Raw genomic sequence first — 21,170 nt, 5'->3', positions numbered from 1 at the left:
GAGCCCATGTGCCGCAACTACTGAAGCCCATACGCCTAGAGCCCGTGCTCTGCAACAAGAGAAGCCACCACAATGAAGAGCCCGCGCACCGCAACGGAGAGTAGCCCCCCCACTCGCCGCAACTAGAGAAAGCCCTAGCACAGCAACGAAGACCCAACGCAGCCAAAAATAAATAAATTAATTAATTAATATTTTTTAAAAAGCAAGAAACAAAAAAATATTTACTGTATGATTCCATTTATTTAACCTTCAAAAACAGGGCAAAGCTAAATTATAATCCCATTGATGCATACTTAGACAATCAAACCATAAAGTAAAGCGAAAAAAGTGACTAGACAAAGAGAAAACAGTATTTATCTCTAGGGAAAGGGAAGGGGTTGTGATCAGCAAGCTTCTGGAGTACAGTAATCCTTTATTTTCTTAACCTGAGTGGGTTGCAAAGGTGCTTGCCTTGTAATAATTCATTAAGCTGCACAAGTATGCTTTACGCATTTTTCTGACGTGTGTTATACTTCACAATTCAAAAGTCTGAAAAGTTAGAAATTTATCCTAAATATCTCTAATTCTACTAACATTTAGTGTGGATTTATTATTCTTTTTTTCTTCCCTATCCTAAACCCCTCTAGTCAAATCTTATTTACAGTGTCAATCAGTTACAGATAACAGGTTCATAAGTATCTACACTGACTTTCATTTGTTCTAAGCACAGATTCTTCCAAAGAACTTCCTCTAAATGTTAGTGTTTTAGAACTGTTTAAACAGGTCCACAGACTCCCTACGATTTTATGTATTTACTTCAGCTGATGATTTTATAGGCTTAGTTCATAAGTCCTGAAGCCTTTTTCAACTGAAATTTTTAACTGGAACCACAACACAAAATGGGATTTAACCGACTATGTTCTCAATTCTCCCAAGAACAGTTCATAAGTAATGCTCTACGTGCACAGGAACAAAGTCGATTCATTACATCATGACATTAGGGTAAGAGGGGTAGAGTACACGTACCAAACAATTATTCATTGACTGAGTAATTTTAGTTAACTTTCTATGGACTTCTTTTCGTGGAGCAATGACAATAATTACAGGTGACATTTGAGGTACAAATCCTCAGGCTCTATATATGAAAATCAAAACTAAGCTCACTTCTTTCCAATGACCTTCCTGAGGATATCCAACCAGTATTTGATTGGCTTTCCATTGGTATTTTAGGCTAATTTCATCAAGGCACCACTTTACAATACCAAGTTCTTTTTCCTAGTTCATTAGTAACATCTTGAATTACAGCACTTCATAAACTTAGTATGGGTTAGTTCTCCCTAAATGTGTGACCTAACCCTTATCCAAGCACACAAATTTGGGAAGTCCCCTACTCCACACATATTAAGTAGGAAATACAGGTGCAGAAAATGTTTACAAGGTAGTTGGCAACAGAATGTGAAGGGTGTCAAATGTATTAAGAACATTGCTTAGAATAAGTATCAGATGAACCCTAGAATTATTTGCTCATTTCTAAAAATAATTCTGAGTAGACTGTTTGAAAGAGTTTTGACCTTCTGCTGACAGACAGCCATTAAATGGTAGTGGCAGTGTTTTATTAACTTGATTTTAAGAATTTCTAAAAAACCCTTTACTGAGGATTCACGATGTAACCATTTCATGTTTTTTAAAGGGTTGAATTAATGTTGCCAAATTCAACTTTAGAGCCAAACGCCTCACTCATTAGAACCATACCACCAATGTCATCGGTAGATGCCAGATGAAACTAAAATCAACTTGTCACCTACTGATGACATCATGCACAAACGTAACCTCTGACAAGCTGTAGCAAAGTTAAATTATCCTAACTCAGAATACATTTCTTGGATTCTGAGCTATACCACAACTTTACACTATCAGTAATTTGTTTCTGCTTACAAATCTCCATGCAAGAAACTGAGTTCACTAAAAAATTACTCTTGGATTACTTTATTAATGTTTTCTACCTGCAGCTGCCATCAAACAAAGAACTTCATTATTCTTATTCACAGCAAGCAACGAGCTCCAACTGTCTTAGCAGCATTTAGAGTTTTTAGCAACAATTCTACCATCCATTTTCAAACCACTGTATTCACTACACATTAGCATATATTAATAAATGCCTTCCTCCCAGTAATTTTTTCTGGGAATTTAGAATACATTCATGTATTCAAATATTATGCAACCATTAAAAATTATTAAGGTAAGCTTTTGTAACATAAGGCAATGTTTTTAATATTAACTGAAAAAGGTCCCGCCTCATACATGGCATTACCAGCTTCATGCGCTAGGAATACAGAACACTTAAGTCTCCTTTCACCCCCACACCACATCCAAACAATCAGCACGTCTGCCTGATTTCACCTCAGAAGCTATACTGAACCCGTCGGCTCTGCATCTGTCCCTCTGCCCGTCAGAGCACCACCACCTCCCTTTGACCGACCACACTTCCTTCCCTGCTCCCGCTCCCTTCCAATCCACCTGCTCACACAGCAGCCGAATAATCTTCTAAAATTACTAACATATCACTCCCCCATCACTCTTTAGGAAAAAGCACCCAAACCTTAAAATGCAGGATTTCAACCTCGCTTAACTACCTCTTCAGCCTCAGCCCCTCCCCACCCAGCTCCTAACGCCTTCCTCCCTGAGGGTCCCCCGCCTGTACCTGCACCTGTACCCGAACTCCCAGGGCCCCCACTCCACCCTCCCTCACCTGCCCCACCCCTCATTTTTCAGTTCTCGCCTCCAATGGTGCATCTTAGGTTCCCCCCTACATGTCCTCACGCCCGTACTGCTTCTTTACAGCATTTCCCACAACACCACTGTAACTGGTTCTTGTGGAATTATCATTTATTTTAATGGCGCTCACTCGCTCTCAGCAGAGCACAGACTCCGTGAGAGAGACTCACATCATTCTTGTTTGCTGCTCTATCCCGAGCTCCTGGCATGGTGCCTGGCCCATAAAAGAGGCTAAGAATTATTTGCTGAATGGAATATACATAGAATTAAGTCTAGAAAAAAGATACCAAAACAATCAGCTATCCATGGGTAGTAGGATTACGAGTGATCTCAATTTACTACCTTTTCTCATTCACATTTTTTGCAATAAGCACATTTGCTTTTATTATTTACAAGTTAATTCTTTTCTACTCATATTTTACAATAAACGTTACTTTGGACTAATTTTAGATTTATAAAAAAAAGTTGCAAAGATTGTACAAAGAGGTCCTGAAGCCCTCTCACTCAGTTTCCCAGACTGTTAACATCTTACGTGTCCAGGGCACATTCTTCTCAGCTAAGAAACTGACATTGATACATTACCACTAAGTCAAGCCCAGACATGCCATTCTCTGGCTCACCAGCTTCTCTTTTACTGTCTTGTCTCTATTCCAGGGTCCCATCCAGGGCACCGCATTGCATTTAGTCAATGTGTCTCCCTCCACTCCTCTGGTCTTGACAGTTTCTCAGTCTTTCCTTGTTTTTCATGACCTTGTCCTGCAAAACATGCCCTCAGTCTAGCTTTGTCTATTGTTTCTCTTGTGCTTAGACTGGGGTTACGGGTCTTTGGAAAGAATATCACAAAGGCAAGTGCCCTTCTCGTCGCATACTGGGGGTATGTGACATCCATATGGCCTCAGGGCTGGTGGGAACATCCAGTACTCGGTTATAACAGTGTTCGCCACCTTTCTCCACTGCAGAGTTACCATATTTCCTCCTCTATTCTTTGGAAGTAAGTCACTAAGTCTAGCCCACCCTCAAAGGAGAAGGAGGTAGGAATTAAGCTCCTCCTCCATGAGGGTGGAATAGCTACATAAATTATTTGGAATTCTACATGGGAGACTTGTCTTTTTCCCCCCATTTATTTATTTGTATGTATACGTACTCATTTATATTTATCTTACACTTTGGTTATAATCCAATTCTACCTTATTGGTTTTTGCTCAAACGGTTCCAGGTTTGGTCACTAGGTACTCTCTCAGGTTAGTTCCAGTGTTCCTTTGACACGCCTTCATCTTTTTGTTTTTGAGCACTTCCTTCCTCTGATACTACACATACCCTGGGCTCATCTTGTATTTTCCCTGCCCCAGGTCTAGAATTAGCATTTCTCCAAGGCAAGCCAAGTCATCACTAAGCCCTCAAGTTAACCATATAAGATTATTGTGAACCCAGGATAATCTATGTGAATGTCATGATGTAATCTGTTTAATGGCTACACTAAGTATAAGTAAGTTTAACCTCTGAGCACCCAAGCCAAAATTGCCACAAAGGACTCTCAGGTATAATAGCAACATTTGCACCATTTCTTTTACTATATTCTTCTGTTTTGTTTTCAAAACTAATCTGAGTTGGGTGGGTAGAATAGGTTTGATATTTTGTCTTCATTCTTCAGATAAGAAAAACGAGAAACAGACGTGAAGACAGTGAGTGCCGTCGGGGAGCTGGACATAACACAGCCGGTATATCCCATCCTGTGTCTTCTCCCTCCTGGATGGCGATGACACTGCCACTTTGGGCCCCTGTGCAACACAGCTGTAACAACATGGCTGAAGGACGGTTCCTACCACTCCACTGAACATCCTACTGGCTTCACAGGAGTCCCGTTAAACCAAAACTTTTCTCAATACACCAATATTCGTTCAATAAAAAAAAAGGAAAAAAGACGCCAAAACACTATAAAATAAGACTAGCTAATATGTTAAACAGATGAATATTTTATAAAGTAGCAAACTTTTAACACGCTTCTACTGGATGTATGCCAATATATTAAACACTGTAAGAAGGGAGGATGAAATAAACAGCATCCGTGGCTGTCCACGGTTCACTAATATCCCAGCCCCACAAAATTTAGAAATAAGGAAAATAAGATTGCTCATCAAGAGTTAAGATATGTCATCAGTACATAATGGATCAGCTCTAAACAGAACAATGCAGACAGAAAAATAAATGACTTACAGGCCAACACAAATTAGTAGGATAATTAGACAGAAAGATAGTGAGCTTAGTCTAGGAGGAAGGCAAGCTACAACCAAAACAAATAAGAAAAGTCAAGAAAGCAAACGTACAACAGAAGCAACACAGTTCACAACACAGGAGAGGCCCCTAAGCCAAACCTGAGAAGTCAGGGAAGGCCTTCTACGGGCGGGAGGTGTAACCTGAGAAGCAAAGCACATGTACTAACTGGTATTATAGGCAGAGGAAACATGTTCAAAGACCTGGAGATATGCCGGCCAGGCACAAGCCCCAACCTGACATTTACAACGCCCAGCACGAGAGAACCAAAGAAGGCCCATTTGCCACATGGCTAAATTTTAAGTTATAAAGCAAGTTAACCTATTCATGAAATATGTTCTATCTTCCTACATTGGCAAATACACCTTATAGTGAGTTGGAAGTTTTGGCTCAGTTTTATAAATCTGAAGACAAATTGGTGACAATTTGGAAAACACTGCAAAGCATTTAAAAAAAAAAAAAATTCCATCACCCAGGGGAAAAAAATCATTATTTTGGTGTATCTCCCTCCAAATTTGTGCGGGGTATGTGTGTGTATATAGTATTTTAAGAGAACTGGGATCACATTATACAGACAGATTTTACCCTTTTTTTTATATAAGCCCTTCCATTCTTATAGCTTATAATACAACACAGCAAGTCACCTTATTCAGTTACCCAATGTGCATTTTGCAGCTGGCTTATCTTAAGTCAGAATTCTCACAGTATGGTCACGTGTGCCCCACAGATCCCTGGAGATGCCCAAGATCTTTTTCAGGGGGTCTGTGGGGTTGAAACATTTTCATAATAACACATTTGTGTATGACTGAAATGATACATTTGCACCAGTTTCCTATTGCTACTGTAACAGACTGCCACAAACTGAGTGGTTTGAAACAATACAAATGTGTTCTCTTCCAGCTGCGGAAGTCAGACGTGTACAATCAAGGTGTCTGCCGGGATGCGCTCCTTCTGGAGGCTCCGGGGGAGACGTCTTCCCTTGCCCTTTTCAGCTTCCTTCTCCAGTTGGGCCGCGGCCCCTTCCTCTTAGTACCCCAGCCTCGGGTCTCGGACTCAGCCTCCTGCCTCCGCCTTGCAAGGAGCTACCCAGATAATCCAAGAGAAATCGCTCCATCTCAAGACTCCTCACTTACTCAAAACTGGAAAGTCCTTCTACCATGTAAAGTAACCTATTTACAGGCCCCAGGAATCTCGGAGTGGGGGTGGGAGGGTTAGTGAGCCTACACAACAGTATGTGTCTTTTTCACTCTACAGTATTTATGGTACAAGGCTGGCACCTAGCACGAAGCCAAGCAGTGGCACCAAGATGGACCAGCAGGTACTGTATTCTGTACCACCATGTTACCACCAGAGAACAAAGGCCTGCTTCCCTTCCAAATGTCCTTCACAAAACAGTAAAAGTTATTCACTTTACGAAATCGCCAACTCTTGAGTATACATCCTTTTAACGGGAAGAATACACAAAGCCTTTTTTTGTGTATACCGTGGAACAATGGTTCCTTCTTGAGGAAAAGCAAAAATTAAATTTTGGAAAACTTGTATTCACCAATGTGAGCCTGACAGCTTCCCAGCACTTAAAGACTTCTGATGGGATTGTGGGATTGGTGGCAACAAAATGTGACTTGTTGGTTTTCTGTAATAAAATGTATGAACATTAGCAAGATCTGCATAAATCTGAATTATGGGCTGAACCGTGTCCCACCAAATGCGTACGATAAAAGCCCTCACCTCCAGCACCTCAGAATGTGACCAGACTTGGAGGTAAGGCCTTTAAAAAGGTAACTGAGGCTCAGTAAGGTCACTGGGGCAGGGCCTAATCCAGTAGGACGAGCACCCTCAAGGAAGAAGCGATTAGGACACAGATATACACAGACCATGTGAGGACACAGGGAGAAGACTGCCATTTACAAGCGAAGGAGAGAGGCCTCAGAAGAAACCAACAACCCTGCCAAAACCTCCATCTTGGACCTTCAGACTCCAGAACTGTGAGGAAATTAACTTCTGTCGTTTAAGCCACCCAGTCTGTGGTACTTTGTTACCACAGCCCTAGCAAACTGATAAATCAGTGCCTCAATTTCCGAATGACTAATACACATTATAAAAGCATGCATGGGTAATAGATCCACTCAAAAGCACAAGATAGGCCAATGGATTTTAATGTAACGCAACGCAGAAAGTTCATTAGTATGGGTTCACTGACCACACTGCAATTAACCTTTAAGAAATTACCCTCTGTCGAGTTTGGGTGTAGTATCAAAGAAGGATATCCACAATGATCTGCAAAGGCTATGAAATTATTTCTTCTTTAACTATATATTTGTATAAGGCCAAATTTTCTTACATATTTCTCATAGGTTTCAACTGAACACATTACACGAGGTTGAATGAAGAAGCCGATCTAAGAATCTAGATGTTTCCTATGAAGCCAGACATTAGAGATAGTTACAAAAACAAGAAACGGCTCTTCTCACTCAATTTATTTTTACTTTGGAAAACAGTTATTTTTTCATAAAAGGTGTTATTAATGTTATAATATAACTATTGTTATTTTTAAGTGAATTAATAAAGGATTGAAATTTAATTTTTAATATGGTAAATATTGATAGCTATAACCTACATTTAAAAAAAAAAAAAGCTTGTTAGGGTCTTCAATAATCTTTTAAGAATAGAAAGGGATCTTGAGAACAAAAGGTCTGAGAACTATTGCCTTAAAAGGTATACTTAAATATTAGTCAAAGCCAGGCATTTTGTGGATACTTTTTTTTTTTTAATGTCTGTGGTAGCTACTCCCTTTAAAATCTATCATAGCTGCAATCATCATGACCTTGTCACATGGAACATAAGTTTTGGACCTTCTGTTAATCATTTACCTATGACTTCCAGTAGGCACAAAATTATTTGCAAAACAAAGACCCCCAACCCTGCCCACTTTTCATTAAGAGGCCTTCTAGTGGCTTCTATTCAGTCTTAGGTTTTGTTAGGCTTTTCAACTTCTTAAGGAAAACGAGCTGAATGTAAGTAAATAGCTCTGTTATAATTCCGAAATATAATTCTAAAATCACTGCTATCTAATATATATCAAACCTTCAGCAAAAAAAAAATCACAATAATAATATACCTTGATGACTTCTGAAACTCTTCATACTGTCCATCTATTCCAAGATACTCTAAAATACATCTATGGATCCTGCCAGATCATCATAAATAATCAATGCCTGGGGCTTCCCTGGTGGCGCAGTGGTTGAGAATCTGCCTGTTAATGCAGGGGACACGGGTTCGAGCCCTGGTCTGGGAAGATCCCACATGTCACGGAGCAGCTGGGCCCGTGAGCCACAACTACTGAGCCTGTGCGTCTGGAGCCTGTGCCCCGCAACGGCAACGGGAGGGGCCGCGATAGTGAAAGGCCCGCGCACCGCGATGAAGTGTGGCCCCCGCTTGCCGCAACTAGAGAAAGCCCTCGCACGAACCGAAGACCCAACACAGCCAAAAATAAATAATAAATAAAGTAGCTATAAAATTAAAAAAAAAAAAAAAAAAAAAAATCAATGCCTGTACCATATAATACAGTACCCTTGTGGAATTAGGTCTTGTGATTCAAGTCAGCAATACTGATGGATGTTATCACAAATGCCCTGTGAAAATTACTGCTGTTTACTCCAAGCATAGTCTTGAAAATCAGTCTAGTACATAGATAGGAACCACTTCATAATGTTACTCAAAAATGGATTATCTTAATATCAGTAATAGGGCTTCTGCTGAGAAACTGAGAGGGTTTTTCTCTCATAAACCCTGTGAATCACTTAACTAAACAGGTTCCCTCATTTCACTTGCTGCTACAAAGCTTAGAGCCAAATTCCTAGTCTCCCCTCAGAAAGTGTAGTATATCACTAATAAGTATCCATTGGCCTCATTCATCTCTACATTTTACATCATTTCAACCTGTTTTCCCTTTGCTTCAGCCTTCTCAAATACTTATCTTAATTACTGAATTTTGTGTATCTTTATACGCTGCTTTACGTCCTTTCTTTCAAACGAAGTAAAGCATTAGGATATTACTCACTGTAAATACATTAGCACTTTTACCTAACAAGATACAAGATCCTGGTTAATATGAATCCACTTCTAAGACACAGCCCAGTTTCCTGGGGCTGATGCCATGCTTCTGTGTCTGCAGGACAAAGGGCTGGGCCCTGGACTGCGAGGTTTGGCCACATCCTAAGAGGCATCCTGTCGACGGCCAGCCAGCTTCTGGCATGGTCCCTCTGCGTCCACTTCGCCAGGACTTTCCTGCTGAAATTTCTAGTAGAGACAGTTCTGACAAACACACCACCCAGAGGGTATGTGACAAATAAAATCACAACATTTTGAATAAAGCTAAATCTAACAGTAGATATTCAAATGAAAATGCTGGAATCTCTTGTAACAGCTCAGAAGGTAAGGTAAGTTAAGTTTGAGCAGAGGTGGAAGGGTCACAAGACCTAGAACAGAACAATCCACCTCTCAGCCCATGCAGCTGTACGTGGTTTCTGAGTTCTGAGGCTCAGGATGCGATACATATGTGAAACAGAATACAACAATCTATGTGATGTCTCTGCATTCCATTCCCAGTGATTATATGTCCCAAAGTCTTGGAAAAAAATGTAACACCTGACATTTGAATTTAGTATTTCCAAAGTTTGTTTAAGGTTCTCTATAGACAGGAAACAGAAGCAATCAGGAGTGAGCCCTCTGGATGGTACCGTTCCTTGCCCACTTCCTCTCTCCGTTTGTGACACTACCATTGACACACAATCTAGAAAGCTGGGAGTGACTTCTGATACAGCAAGTAAACCATACTATTCACAATTCACGCCTGACGAAGAGGGATATAAGAATCTAAATGTTAAACTCATTACCATCATTAACACAAATTAATCGTTGAAAGTTAATTTGCTGAACAGTGGCCGACTCTAGTTTTCACCCCGTCAGTCAGTTTTCTTACTCCCAGTGAGAGCCGTACATTTAAGAATAACACTGCAGGTGTACAGAGGAACGCTTGTGTGTTTCATCTTCAATGAAGCAAGAACCTTATGGTTCTCTTTAATGAATACAACTCTGACAACAAAACCTTGGCACTCCCTTCCTGCTACTTGTAATGAAAAATTTTGCATTTTCCAAAGAATCTGAATTTTAGACTTAAGTGACTCACTCAATATACTTAATATAAATACATATCAAGTCTAATTTTTCAGCTTTTTCCTAGTTTAGATTTTCGATACTACTGATTAGTCATCATTATTAAGGATAACTTCTATTTTTTAGTCACAGTGTGTTCTGGATTATTTAGGATTCACTGTGAGCAGACAAGGCTGATTTCATTTTTGAGATGTGGGTCCATCTCTTTGTTTTCAAAACAAGGGCTAGCTATGTAACAAATAAGTAACTCAATTATCCACCGGAGTCAGGGGAGTCCAAAGTGGTTTATCTCTACAACCTAAATCCTAATTCAGAGTCGGATTTTAGTTTTAGAGCTACATCTCTTTTTAATACTACCAGAAATGTTCCTGACATCTCACTTGAATGCTAAATTAAAAGGAAATTGTTCAAGTTGGGGGAACAAAGTCTAATACACCTAAAGGGGAAGGAACACAGAAGAAAAGAGTACCACTACTAGTTACAGAGGAAAAAACTTAGGCAAAGCGACTTGCAAGGGTTACAGAGCGAGTAACTGGCAGAGCCAAGATGTAAGTTCAGGTCTACAACTTGAAAGCCAATGAACATAAGATTTCTACTCAACACATATGCCAAACACTACCAGCTCTTTCCAGTGATTAATTATTCTTTGGTATTCTAGAGAGATATTGAGTCATAAAAGAATATTTAAGACTCAACTGCTTGTCCACTGTCTACTTCCATGCTCCATACACAGAGCAGACACAGAGGTGAGCTCTCTTCTTGGGCACCTGCCATGGCCCGGGCAGGGAGGTCTCGCTGAGGCCCGCACTTCTTCTACCGCAAGGCTGTCCTCTACCAGCTACAGAACAGAACCACTTTGGCTCTGCCGAAAGAAAAGATATCACCATGCTACCAAGGACATTCACTGTCTCACAACCTAATATCTTTTCCTACCGCTGGGCCTTCGTGCATTATCTCCCTTTCCAGAACACTCCAAAATTCTAAACAGGTATTGAAATAATATCCTTTTTTTGAGATGTAAAATTTATAATCTGTACCACCCAATTTGACACTTAGATAGCTGTCCTCAACTGCTGTTCCACAACTTGTACCTTCAACTAAGCTAACTCAGAGGACAGACTCTGTACGGGAAACATTAATGGTTGCTTACCCTATGGTCATTCCAACTTCTCCCTTGTTAACAGAACCTTAATTTTGTTTGGTTGGTAATGTGCCTAACTGCAGGGAACAAATCATGATCGTTCTAACCAGTCAATAATCCTCCTAGTCAGTGATCAGTCTAGGTGTGGTCATGTAACCCACTTCTGGCCAGTGATGTAAGAGTGTGTTCTGTGTTCTAGAAAATTGTCCTCCCTGATAAAGAAAAAAAAAAAGAACAGAAAAAGACCCTTTCTTCCCCCCTTGCCCCTTCCTTCCTACGTGACACTGTGTCCTATGGAAAAACATGAGTGAAGACATCACCAACAATGGATGGCAGTGTGGAAAGATGGAAAGAGCTAGGTCCTCCTGTGTCTTTCTACTGCCCTGCATTACTTCTCTGTTTCACATACAGGGCCAAGGAGCTACTGAAACACAGAAAAGTGTGTATACTGTTAAATTTCACCTGGTTTTTTCAAATTATGAATACATGTGTTTAGCTGGTTTATAACTTGTAATTAAAATTAGGAAAAACTCCATCAATGATGAGGCAAGCCAATGATTTATAACAGCAAAATACTGCTGCTGCTGTTTTTAAATCAAAGAACATTCAACAAAATAGCCGGAGAAGATACAAGGCAGTGAGAACCTGAAGTGCCAACATTGCGAGAAGAAGTGAAACAGGTAAACCCAACAGCCTCGGCCACTGTTTGCCCTGAGTCGTTTCCTGGTTCAGAGCAGCACCGTGACTGAGAGGCCCAGCTGGGAGCTTTCACCAGTCTCACGGGGCCACAGAGACAAAACCACCAAGGCAAGTGGACTTGAACGGGCCAATATCCTGGAGAAAAGAGACAGAACAGTTCATGCCAAAATGCTTTTCCTTAAAAATATCTACAATTCCTAAACTTCATGAGCAAGAGGTTGAGAAACCAAGCACACGGCAGTGGTTAAGAGACTAAAATGATAAGCAGAGCTGTCATCAGTTTCAAAATGCCAGAGAGACAGAAACTGAATTTCAGGGCCCAAGAAAGAGAAAGAGTCTTCGTATACACACTTTAGTAGGCTTTCTACTAAAATCCTCAAGGGGCTGTGCCCTAAAAATAAAGTCAGCCCAAAATAGACTAACCCTCAGAAAGTCTGAAACCAGGCTGCAAATTCTCTCCATCTTTGATGGGATCATTGTAATTGGATCCTAGACTACCTGCCTGCCAAAAAAACCTAAATACACTATGGTGAAGATATCATCCAGAGCATCTATAATTATTTGTATACAATATCCAGCATTCCGCAAAAAATTACAAAGCCCATCCACAGTAGAGCCAAAAGACTGAAAACCAAGAGGAAAAAGAGGCAAAAGATACAGACCCGCAGGTGATCCATACATTAGAAGACTCAGACACAGACTTTAAACAAGTGATTAATATGGAAAAACACACACACACAGAATTTCTCCCAGAATACAGAAGTCTACTTAAAAATAATCAAACGGAGGGACTTCCTTGGCGGTCCAGGGTCAAAGAATCCGCCTTCCAATGCAGGGGACGCGGGTTCAATCTCTGGTCAGGGAGCTAAGATCCCACATGCCGTGGGGCAACTAAGCCCACGTGCCACAACTACTGAGCTTGCGCGCCTCAACAAGAGAGCCTGCGTGCCGCAAACTACAGAACCCACGCACCCTGGAGCCTGCGCGCCACACCTAGAGAGAAACCTGCGCACCACAGCTAGAGAGAAGCCCACGAGCCACAGCAAACAGCCTGCACCGCAACGAAAGATCCTGCGTGCCTCAATGAAGACCCCCGTGTGCCGCAACTAAGACCCGATGCAGCCAAAAACATAAAGAAAAAAAATAATCAAATGGAAATTTCATGACTGATAAATAACTGAAATTCAAAACCTGATAGAAAACAATGAGATAGCACTACACACCTGCTGCAACAAATCCAGAACACTGACAACACCCAATGCTGACAAGGACGTGGAGCACTGGAACGCTCATTCACTGCCAGTGGGAATGCAAAATGGTACAGCCACTTTGGAAGACAGTTTGGCAGCTTCTCACAACACTAAACATAGTATTTGATCCAGCTATCCTGTTCCTTGGTATTTACCCTAATGAGTTGAAATATCTAAATGAAAAAAGGAAAATACAGAAAAGAGCATAAGAGACATAAGGATCTCAGTGAAAAGATGTAACACATGTGATTGGAGTCCTAAAAGCAGAAGCGGGGGGGGGGGTGGGGGTGGGCAGGGGAGATGGCAGAAACAGTATTTGAGGACACACTGGTCAAAATTATGCAAAGATGAAATAAAAAAAAAAAATCAAGTCACAATTCAGGAGTTCTAGTAACCCCAGCCAGAATAAATACAAAGAAAACCACAGTTAGGCACACTATGGTTAAGCTTCTGAAAAACCAAAGACAAAGAAAAAAGCCTTAAAAGAAGCCAGAGTGGGGGAAAAATACAACTGATAGCTGACTTTTCAGCAGATGGCAAATGACACCAAAATTACATCTTTAAAGTGTTCAAAGAAGATAAGAAGATAACTGTAGATCTGGAATACAGCTGCAAAAATATCCTTCAAAAATAAAGGTGAGGGCTTCCCTGGTGGTGCAGTGATTGAGAGTCTGCCTGCCAATGCAGGGGACACGGGTTCCAGCCCTGGTCTGGGAAGATCCCACATGCCACAGAGCAACTAGACCCGTGAGCCACAACTGCTGAGCCTGCGTGTCTGGAGCCTGTGCTCCGCAACGGGAGAGGCCACGATAGTGAGAGGCCTGCGCACCGCGATGAAGAGTGGTCCCCACTTGCCGCAACTAGAGAAAGCCCTCACACAGAAACGAAGACCCAACACAGCCATAAATAAATAAATAAATAAATAAAATTAAAAAAATAAAGGTGAAACAAAGGCTTGTACAAAAACTGAGTGAATTTATTGCTAGTAGATTATAATTAAAAGAAATACTAATGAGAGTTCTTCAGGCAGAAAGATAACTATCCCAGACAGAAACATGAAAACGCAGGATAGAATGAAGAGCAATGGAAAAAGTAAAGCCACAAAATCTAAATAGACATTGACATAAGATGACAATAATAATGTCTCATGCAGTTTAAAATATATGAAGAATTAACAGAGAGGACAACAATGGCACAAAAAGCAGGAGGAGGGATAAAAAGAGGTAAAGTATCAAAAGGCCCTTACATTTCCCATAAAGTGGTAAAAGTACTAATTTATAGTAGAACTAATAAGAGTGCACGTTATAATCTCTAGAGTAACCCACCAAACAAAATATAAGAGAATGCATAACTAACAGGGTACTGGGGGGAAGAGAAAGAAAGCAAGGAAAAAAACCCAGCTGTGACAAATAGAACACAAATATAGTAGATTTGAACTTAAATCTATCAGTGGTTACATTAAATGTAAATGGACTACATTCACATAAAACCAATGTGAAAAACAAAACTCATATATATGCTGGGTTTTGGTACAAAGATAGCCAAATATTTCAATGTAACCGAGTAAACAGTCAAGAAACAGACCTACAGAAATACATCCACTTGATAGATGACAAAGATGTCAGTGCAGTACACTGGAGAATGGAAGGTTTTTTCAATATATGGGCCAACTAGTTATCCACGTGGGGAAAAAATGAATCTGAACACTTAACTCACATCACATATAAAAATTAATTGCAGGTAGATTATAAATCTAAATGTGAAAGACACAAAAAATAAAACTTCTAGGAGAAAATGAGAGAATATCTTCTTGACCTTGAGGTATGGGAAGCTATCTTAAACAGAACACAAAAAGTATAAAAAATAAAGGAAAAGATTAACTGGTTTTCATTAAAATTGATGACACCTTCATCAAAAGATTCCATTAAGAGTGAAAAGGCATACCACAGAGCAAGAGAAGACATTTGCAATACATAAACCTAACAAAGGACTCAATCAGAAAGCATAAAGAACTCTTATAAAATAGGCAAAAAGATTGAACAGGCACTTCAAAAGAGGCTATCTAAAAAGCCAATCAACATACCAAAGGCACTTAAACTCACAGGTCATTAGGCAAATGTAAATTAAAACCAAAATATGAGATTACTGCACCCACAATTAAAATAGCCAAAATTTTAAAAACTGATAACATCAAGTATTGGTGAAGGTGTGAAGCAACCAAAACTCTCACACACTGCTGACAGAATGTACAGGTTACAACCACTTTGGAACTATCTTTAACAGTATGTAGTAGCACTGAGACCCACACACCCTGTCATCTAAGATGCCATTCTGAGGTATAAATCCTACAGAACTGTGTACATGATATGCACTAAAATATATGTATATGAAAATTCTCAGCACCATTATTATTAATAGCCAAAATCTAAAAAAAAAATTTTAATTAAAAAACCTAAATACCCTTTAACAATATATGATGGGTAGAACAGATAAATTGCAGCATATTTACACAATGGCATACTACATGGCAATGAAAATAAATTTAACTACTGCTATATAAACAAAACAGATGAATCAAAACATAAGTAAATGACACCACACTCAAGAGTATATATAGTACAAATCCATTTATATAAAGTTTAAATACCTGCAAGAGTAATCTGTGGTGATAGAAATCAAAATAATAGTTACCTTTGAAACTGGAAGGGGGAACAAGGGAGGATTCTGGGGGAACCGGTCATGTTTTATTTCTTGACTGAGGTATATGAGTGTGTTCACTTTGTAGAAATTCATTACTTTCCACGCTTGTGATGTGATGATTGTTGTGATGGTTAATATTATGTGTCAACTTGACTGGACTTCAGGATGCCCAGATAGCTGGCAGAACATCATTTCTGGGTGTGTCCGTGAGGGTCTTTCCAGAAGAGATAGGCGTTTGAATCGGCAGCCTAAAAACTTTGCTCTCTGCTTGATTTGGGATATCTTTCTTCTGCCCTGGGGCATCAGCACTCCTGGGTCTGGGCCTTCGCACTCAGACTGGGATTACGCCACTGGCTGCCCTGGTTCTCAGGCCTTTGGGTCTGGACTGGAACTACACCACCAGCTCTCCCGGGCCCCCAGTTTGCAGACGGCAGACGGTGGGACTTAGCCTTCACAGTCACATGAGCCAATCTTTCATAATAAATCTCCTTCTACATGCCTCTCTCTCTCTCTGTCCCATCAGTTCTGTTCTTCTGACAGCTCCAATTACAGCTGTATACCTCTCTGTACTATGTATACTAAAATTTTAAAGTTTACCCATATACAAGGCTTTCTTTTGGGGTAAAGAAAACTAGACACAAATGGCAGTTGCATAACACTGTAAAGGTACTAAATGCCACTGAACTGTACACTCTTAAAATGGTTAAGTTTATGTTATATGAAATACCACAGTTAAAAAGAAAAGTAACTCCAAGACTTAACCTCAGTAAAACAATGTATATATTCATTAGCAGACATTCATGACTATAAATATTAAGAGTTGTAATGCCAAACTTACCTACTACTGTGTCACCATCTAACAAGTTGTCATCTTCAGAAGTCTGAAAGTCCATAATCACACCTGCTCCGTCTAAAAGCTCCTCATCACTACTTGCACTAGTTATACTGTTGTAGCTGTTTCTATAGTAGCCTCTATGAAACAGCTGCTCAGACTCCATTTAGCTGTCTGGTTATCTGAAAAAACAAAGGGGGAGAAATGGCTTTAACATTTTCCCAACATATAATAAAAATCACCTACTTTAACAAGTCAAAGGAAACTTCTGATCTCTGTATTAAAAAAATATATATACTAACTTCATTCACTGTAACAATAGCTAACTCTATTGTGTTAAGTCTTTGGGGATCATTTAATAATTCCATTCTCACCAAGAAGCTGTAAAAAGGAATGAAGAATTTCTTCAGGTAGTGGTATAAAACAATCTCCAAGATCAATTGTTAAGTTAAAACACAAAGTACAGAGAAGGGTTTATAGTACACTACAATATATGTCGGGGGTCCCCCCGAAAAAGGGGGGCTGTGGTAAAGGATGAAATACAGTCTACAACTGGTTGTGTATGTACAGACCATCTCTGGAGGGAGTTCCAAGAAAGCTGCCCACAGGGAAAAGGAACAGTGGCTGAAGTACCAGGTCTGAAAGGGAAACTGTATGTCCCTTTTGAATATCTTACCAGATGCAAATACTAATTTTAAAATACTGTCATTTAAACATTTTTAAAATTTCATTCTTTCATCATTTTAAAATTTATTTATTTTATTTATTTATTTTTGGCTGTGTTGGGTCTTTGTTGCTGCGCGCAGGCTTTCTCTAGTTGCAGCGAGCGGGGGCTACTCTTCATTGTGGTGCGCGGGCTTCTCATTGCAGTGGCTTCTCTTGTTGCGGAGCACGGGCTCTAGGCGCAGGCTTCAGTAGTTGTGGTGCATGGGCTCAGTAGTTGTGGCTCACAGGCTCTAGAGCACAGGCTCAGTAGTTGTGGCTCGCGGGCTCTAGAGCGCAGGCTCAGTAGTTGTGGCGTACGGGCTTAGCTGCACCGCGGCATGTGGGATTCTCCTGGACCAGGGCTCGAACCCGTGTCCCCTGCACTGGCAGGTGGATTCTTAACCACTGCGCCACCAGGGAAGTCCCCATTTAAAAATTTAAACCTTCGGAGCCCATGGTCAAATATCAGCCATGAAAAGTATGATAACAGGTCACGATTTCTATTTTTTCCCAGCAGATAACAAGTAAGCACACGTTTCACTGTTCTTACTCCATACTTTAAAAACAATGTAACTCCTAAACAGTTTGATGTTTTAAATGCATCCACCTTACTTGCTCAACATCCAAATGACAGTTCAACATTAGCGAGCTAGACACCAGCGATAGGCTTGAGAGGTTCGTGTGTGGGACTTGAAAGGTGAAGCCGTAGGCGCGGTCCACCCAGTAAGCCTGGCAAAGCAAGACTTCTTGGCTTCGTCATGGTGAGTACACACAGAAAGTAAAGGACGCACGCAGTTACGCGCACTCCAAGTCGAGTGCTGAATTCTAGCCCCGAAGATTTGAAGGGTTTTAAGACAATCTCTTGTCCTCAGTGAACGTTCCTTTGGCACGTGGAAAAACAACCTCAAAGAGCTGCAACGATTAAAAATTATTTGTAAAGCTTTTACACTTTTTAGAAAAATCAAATACTGATAACTACTTTTAAAAGGTATACTATATAAATTCCCTAACTTAAAGACCACCTGAGAGAAGGTGAAGCTTGAGAGCTCTAGTCTCAGCATCTGGCACAGTGACTGGAATGTAATACACGGATAATAGTGGTCAAAATGCCAGACTGCTTTCTCAATTAACCAGGTGAAAAAGGGAAGTGAATTCAGTCTTCAATAAACAAATCCTCTCTACAACAGTGTTCATCTGGTCTTGGGAGAATAACCAAAACCTAGCACCTAAGTTACAAAGAAAACCTTAAGTATTTACCACTTTGCAATTTTATTAATGTTTTATGATTACCTCTACCAAAGACAGCCTATTATACTGGGACTTGTTAGACTATATTAATTAAAACAAGAGTTTTATTTTAAGGTAAATATTAAAATAGAATAGTATGAAAATAACTGTTTATGCTAAGAACTCTGCAGTATCCATAGAGGTGATCAAATTCAATATCGTGGCTCTTGAGTAAATAACTAAAAGGCTTTTAAAAGAAAATAAGGATTAATAGTTCAAGAGTCATTTTAATTTTGATGTAGCAAAGCACATATGCTAAGATTTTGCAAAGGACACAGACATTCTATTCTTCCCTTCTTTACATGCGGTCACACTAGAAGCGCTTAATACATGTGATAACATACGTCAATGAACGTTAATTCGCTAGAGGCTATACAGCACTGAGAAATCGCTCTAAAATAAAACTGTCTGTGTCCCAGGCCCTCAATCAGCAAGTTCCAACATAGCTCCTCCATTTTATCCCTGAAAGTCCTCAAAAACCACTAGTGATAACTGCTAACTTAACCCTTTCAAAATGTTTAAAAACTTCATTTCACGAACACCTCTGAGACATCTAGACTCCACACCTTTCCTTATAACAAGAGGAACCAACTCTGTTCCAAAGGTTTATTAAACTCAGGCCTGCATGGGTTCCTATTTCTATAAATTCAATAACTTAAAAAAAACTATTCTTATTAACCCAGAAACCTGTAGAGCTGAACTGTCTGATCAGTGGCCACTAGTCCTGAAACACGGCTCTAAGGAGAAATACCTACAGCACTTGTCGGACTTCATGACAAAAAAGAATGTCAAATATTTCATTAAAAATTTCATATTGATTCCATGCTGAAATAACACTTCAGATAAAATATATTATTAAAATTAATCTCACCATTTCCTTTTTACCTTTTTAATGTGTACACTAAGAAATTGAAAATTTCATATGTGTCTTGAATTTGCAGCACAAATGTTTTTATTGCACAGCACTGCTATAAAATAGTCAAGATTCTATGGTAGCATAAAAGAAATACACAGAAGGAATCTGGACACCGGTGTTAAATCACTTCAGGCTTCAAACTCGATTCCCAGGCTTGACTACAAAAGGCTATTTAAACTATAATACAGCAGCTGAAATTTGCCACATAAAAAACGAAAACAACACTACAAAGTCATTTTTTTCCTTTTAAATTGTCAAAAACATATTTAAAACCATTACAAAACATTATAATAGACACAGCGGCTTGCAAATATATTCTTGCAGAGCTAGGAAGAGTAGAGCTAACCCGTGAAAATCTCTAGGGAGAAGGCCTGGTGCACTGCAGTGAGTTCCCAAATGACCTGTGTACAGTCACCCTGACCTCTGTCATCTGATCACACCGCAGCCAGCATGGTCTTTTCTAAACGCAGGTCTGATGGGTCATCTCTGCCCGTGCCATGGATTTAGGTCTTCACCATGTCTCGCCACGCTCAGCAGACGAACTCCTCCACACAGCGCACAAAGCCCACGCAGCCCGGCCTCTGCTGCCTCTCCTGGGGCGCACACCTCCCTCTCAGCCCCACCAGGCCGGCCCCAGCTCCTGCCCTAGGCGTAGCTGCTCCCTGAGCCTGGAACAGACCCTCACCTCCTCATCTAGGTAATGCTCCGAGGCATTCTTCAGCTCTCACCTCAAGCATCCCTTTATTCAGCTAACAAACTCGCAAGCAGGGACTTCCCTGGTGGTGCAGTGGTTAAGAATCCGCCTGCCAATGCAGGAGACATGGGTCCGTGCCCTGGTCCAGGAAGATCCCACATGCCACGGAGCAACTAAGCCTGTGCGCCACAGCTACTGAGCCTGTGCTCTAGAGCCCACGTGCCACAACTACTGAAGCCTGTGCGCCTGGAGTCCGTGCTCCGCAACAAGAGAAGCCACCGCAACGAGAAGCCCGCGCACCGCAACGAAGAGTAGCCCCCGCTCGCCACAACTAGAGAAAGCCCGTGCACAGCAACAAAGACCCAACGCAGCCAAAAATAAAAATTAATTAATTTTAAAAAAAACCTCTCAAGCAGAGTTTACTATAAGTCAGGCACCATCCTAAGCACATTACAAGTTAACTCTTTTAAGATTGGTACTAAATACAACCACAACCCTAAATCTTAGGTGCTATCATCATCCTCATTTAACAGATGAGGAAACTGAAGCACAAAGAGCTGCAGTAACTGGCCCAAAGTCATGCAGCTATAAGGAAAGCCTTCCTAACCTACCTCCTACCCGGGCCAGGCTTTCCTGACCAGGTCAAATTCTCACTGTGAGTTCTCACACCTCTCCTTGACAGCACTTAGCCCAGGTGTAACGTCACCCCGATTCACGTGATAAGTCCTCCCCTCCGGAGAGTGGCA

The 21,170-nt window shown here is 40.5% G+C and overlaps 1 protein-coding gene across 4 annotated transcripts in view; it reads right to left on the bottom strand.

Annotated features, from left to right (window-relative positions):
- CLCN3 (chloride voltage-gated channel 3) overlaps nucleotides 1-21,170 on the bottom strand; it is an 84,565-nt gene that overhangs the window by 56,042 nt on the left and 7,353 nt on the right. For 3 of the 4 annotated variants that reach the window (XM_059926741.1, XM_059926740.1, XM_059926743.1), the window contains exon 2: nucleotides 16,829-17,004. In XM_059926741.1, the coding sequence (XP_059782724.1) occupies nucleotides 16,829-16,988 (160 nt within the window). In that variant the 5' untranslated portion in view covers nucleotides 16,989-17,004. Of the gene's footprint in view, nucleotides 1-16,828; nucleotides 17,005-21,170 lie in introns of those variants that run through there. The other variant, XM_059926744.1, reaches the window with a different exon arrangement.

The sequence above is a fragment of the Balaenoptera ricei genome, chromosome 6 (genome assembly GCF_028023285.1).
Source record: "Balaenoptera ricei isolate mBalRic1 chromosome 6, mBalRic1.hap2, whole genome shotgun sequence".
NCBI classification, from domain to species: domain Eukaryota; kingdom Metazoa; phylum Chordata; class Mammalia; order Artiodactyla; family Balaenopteridae; genus Balaenoptera; species Balaenoptera ricei.
Note: the sequence above shows the minus strand (reverse complement) of the source record. Positions and strands in the feature narration are given on the sequence as shown.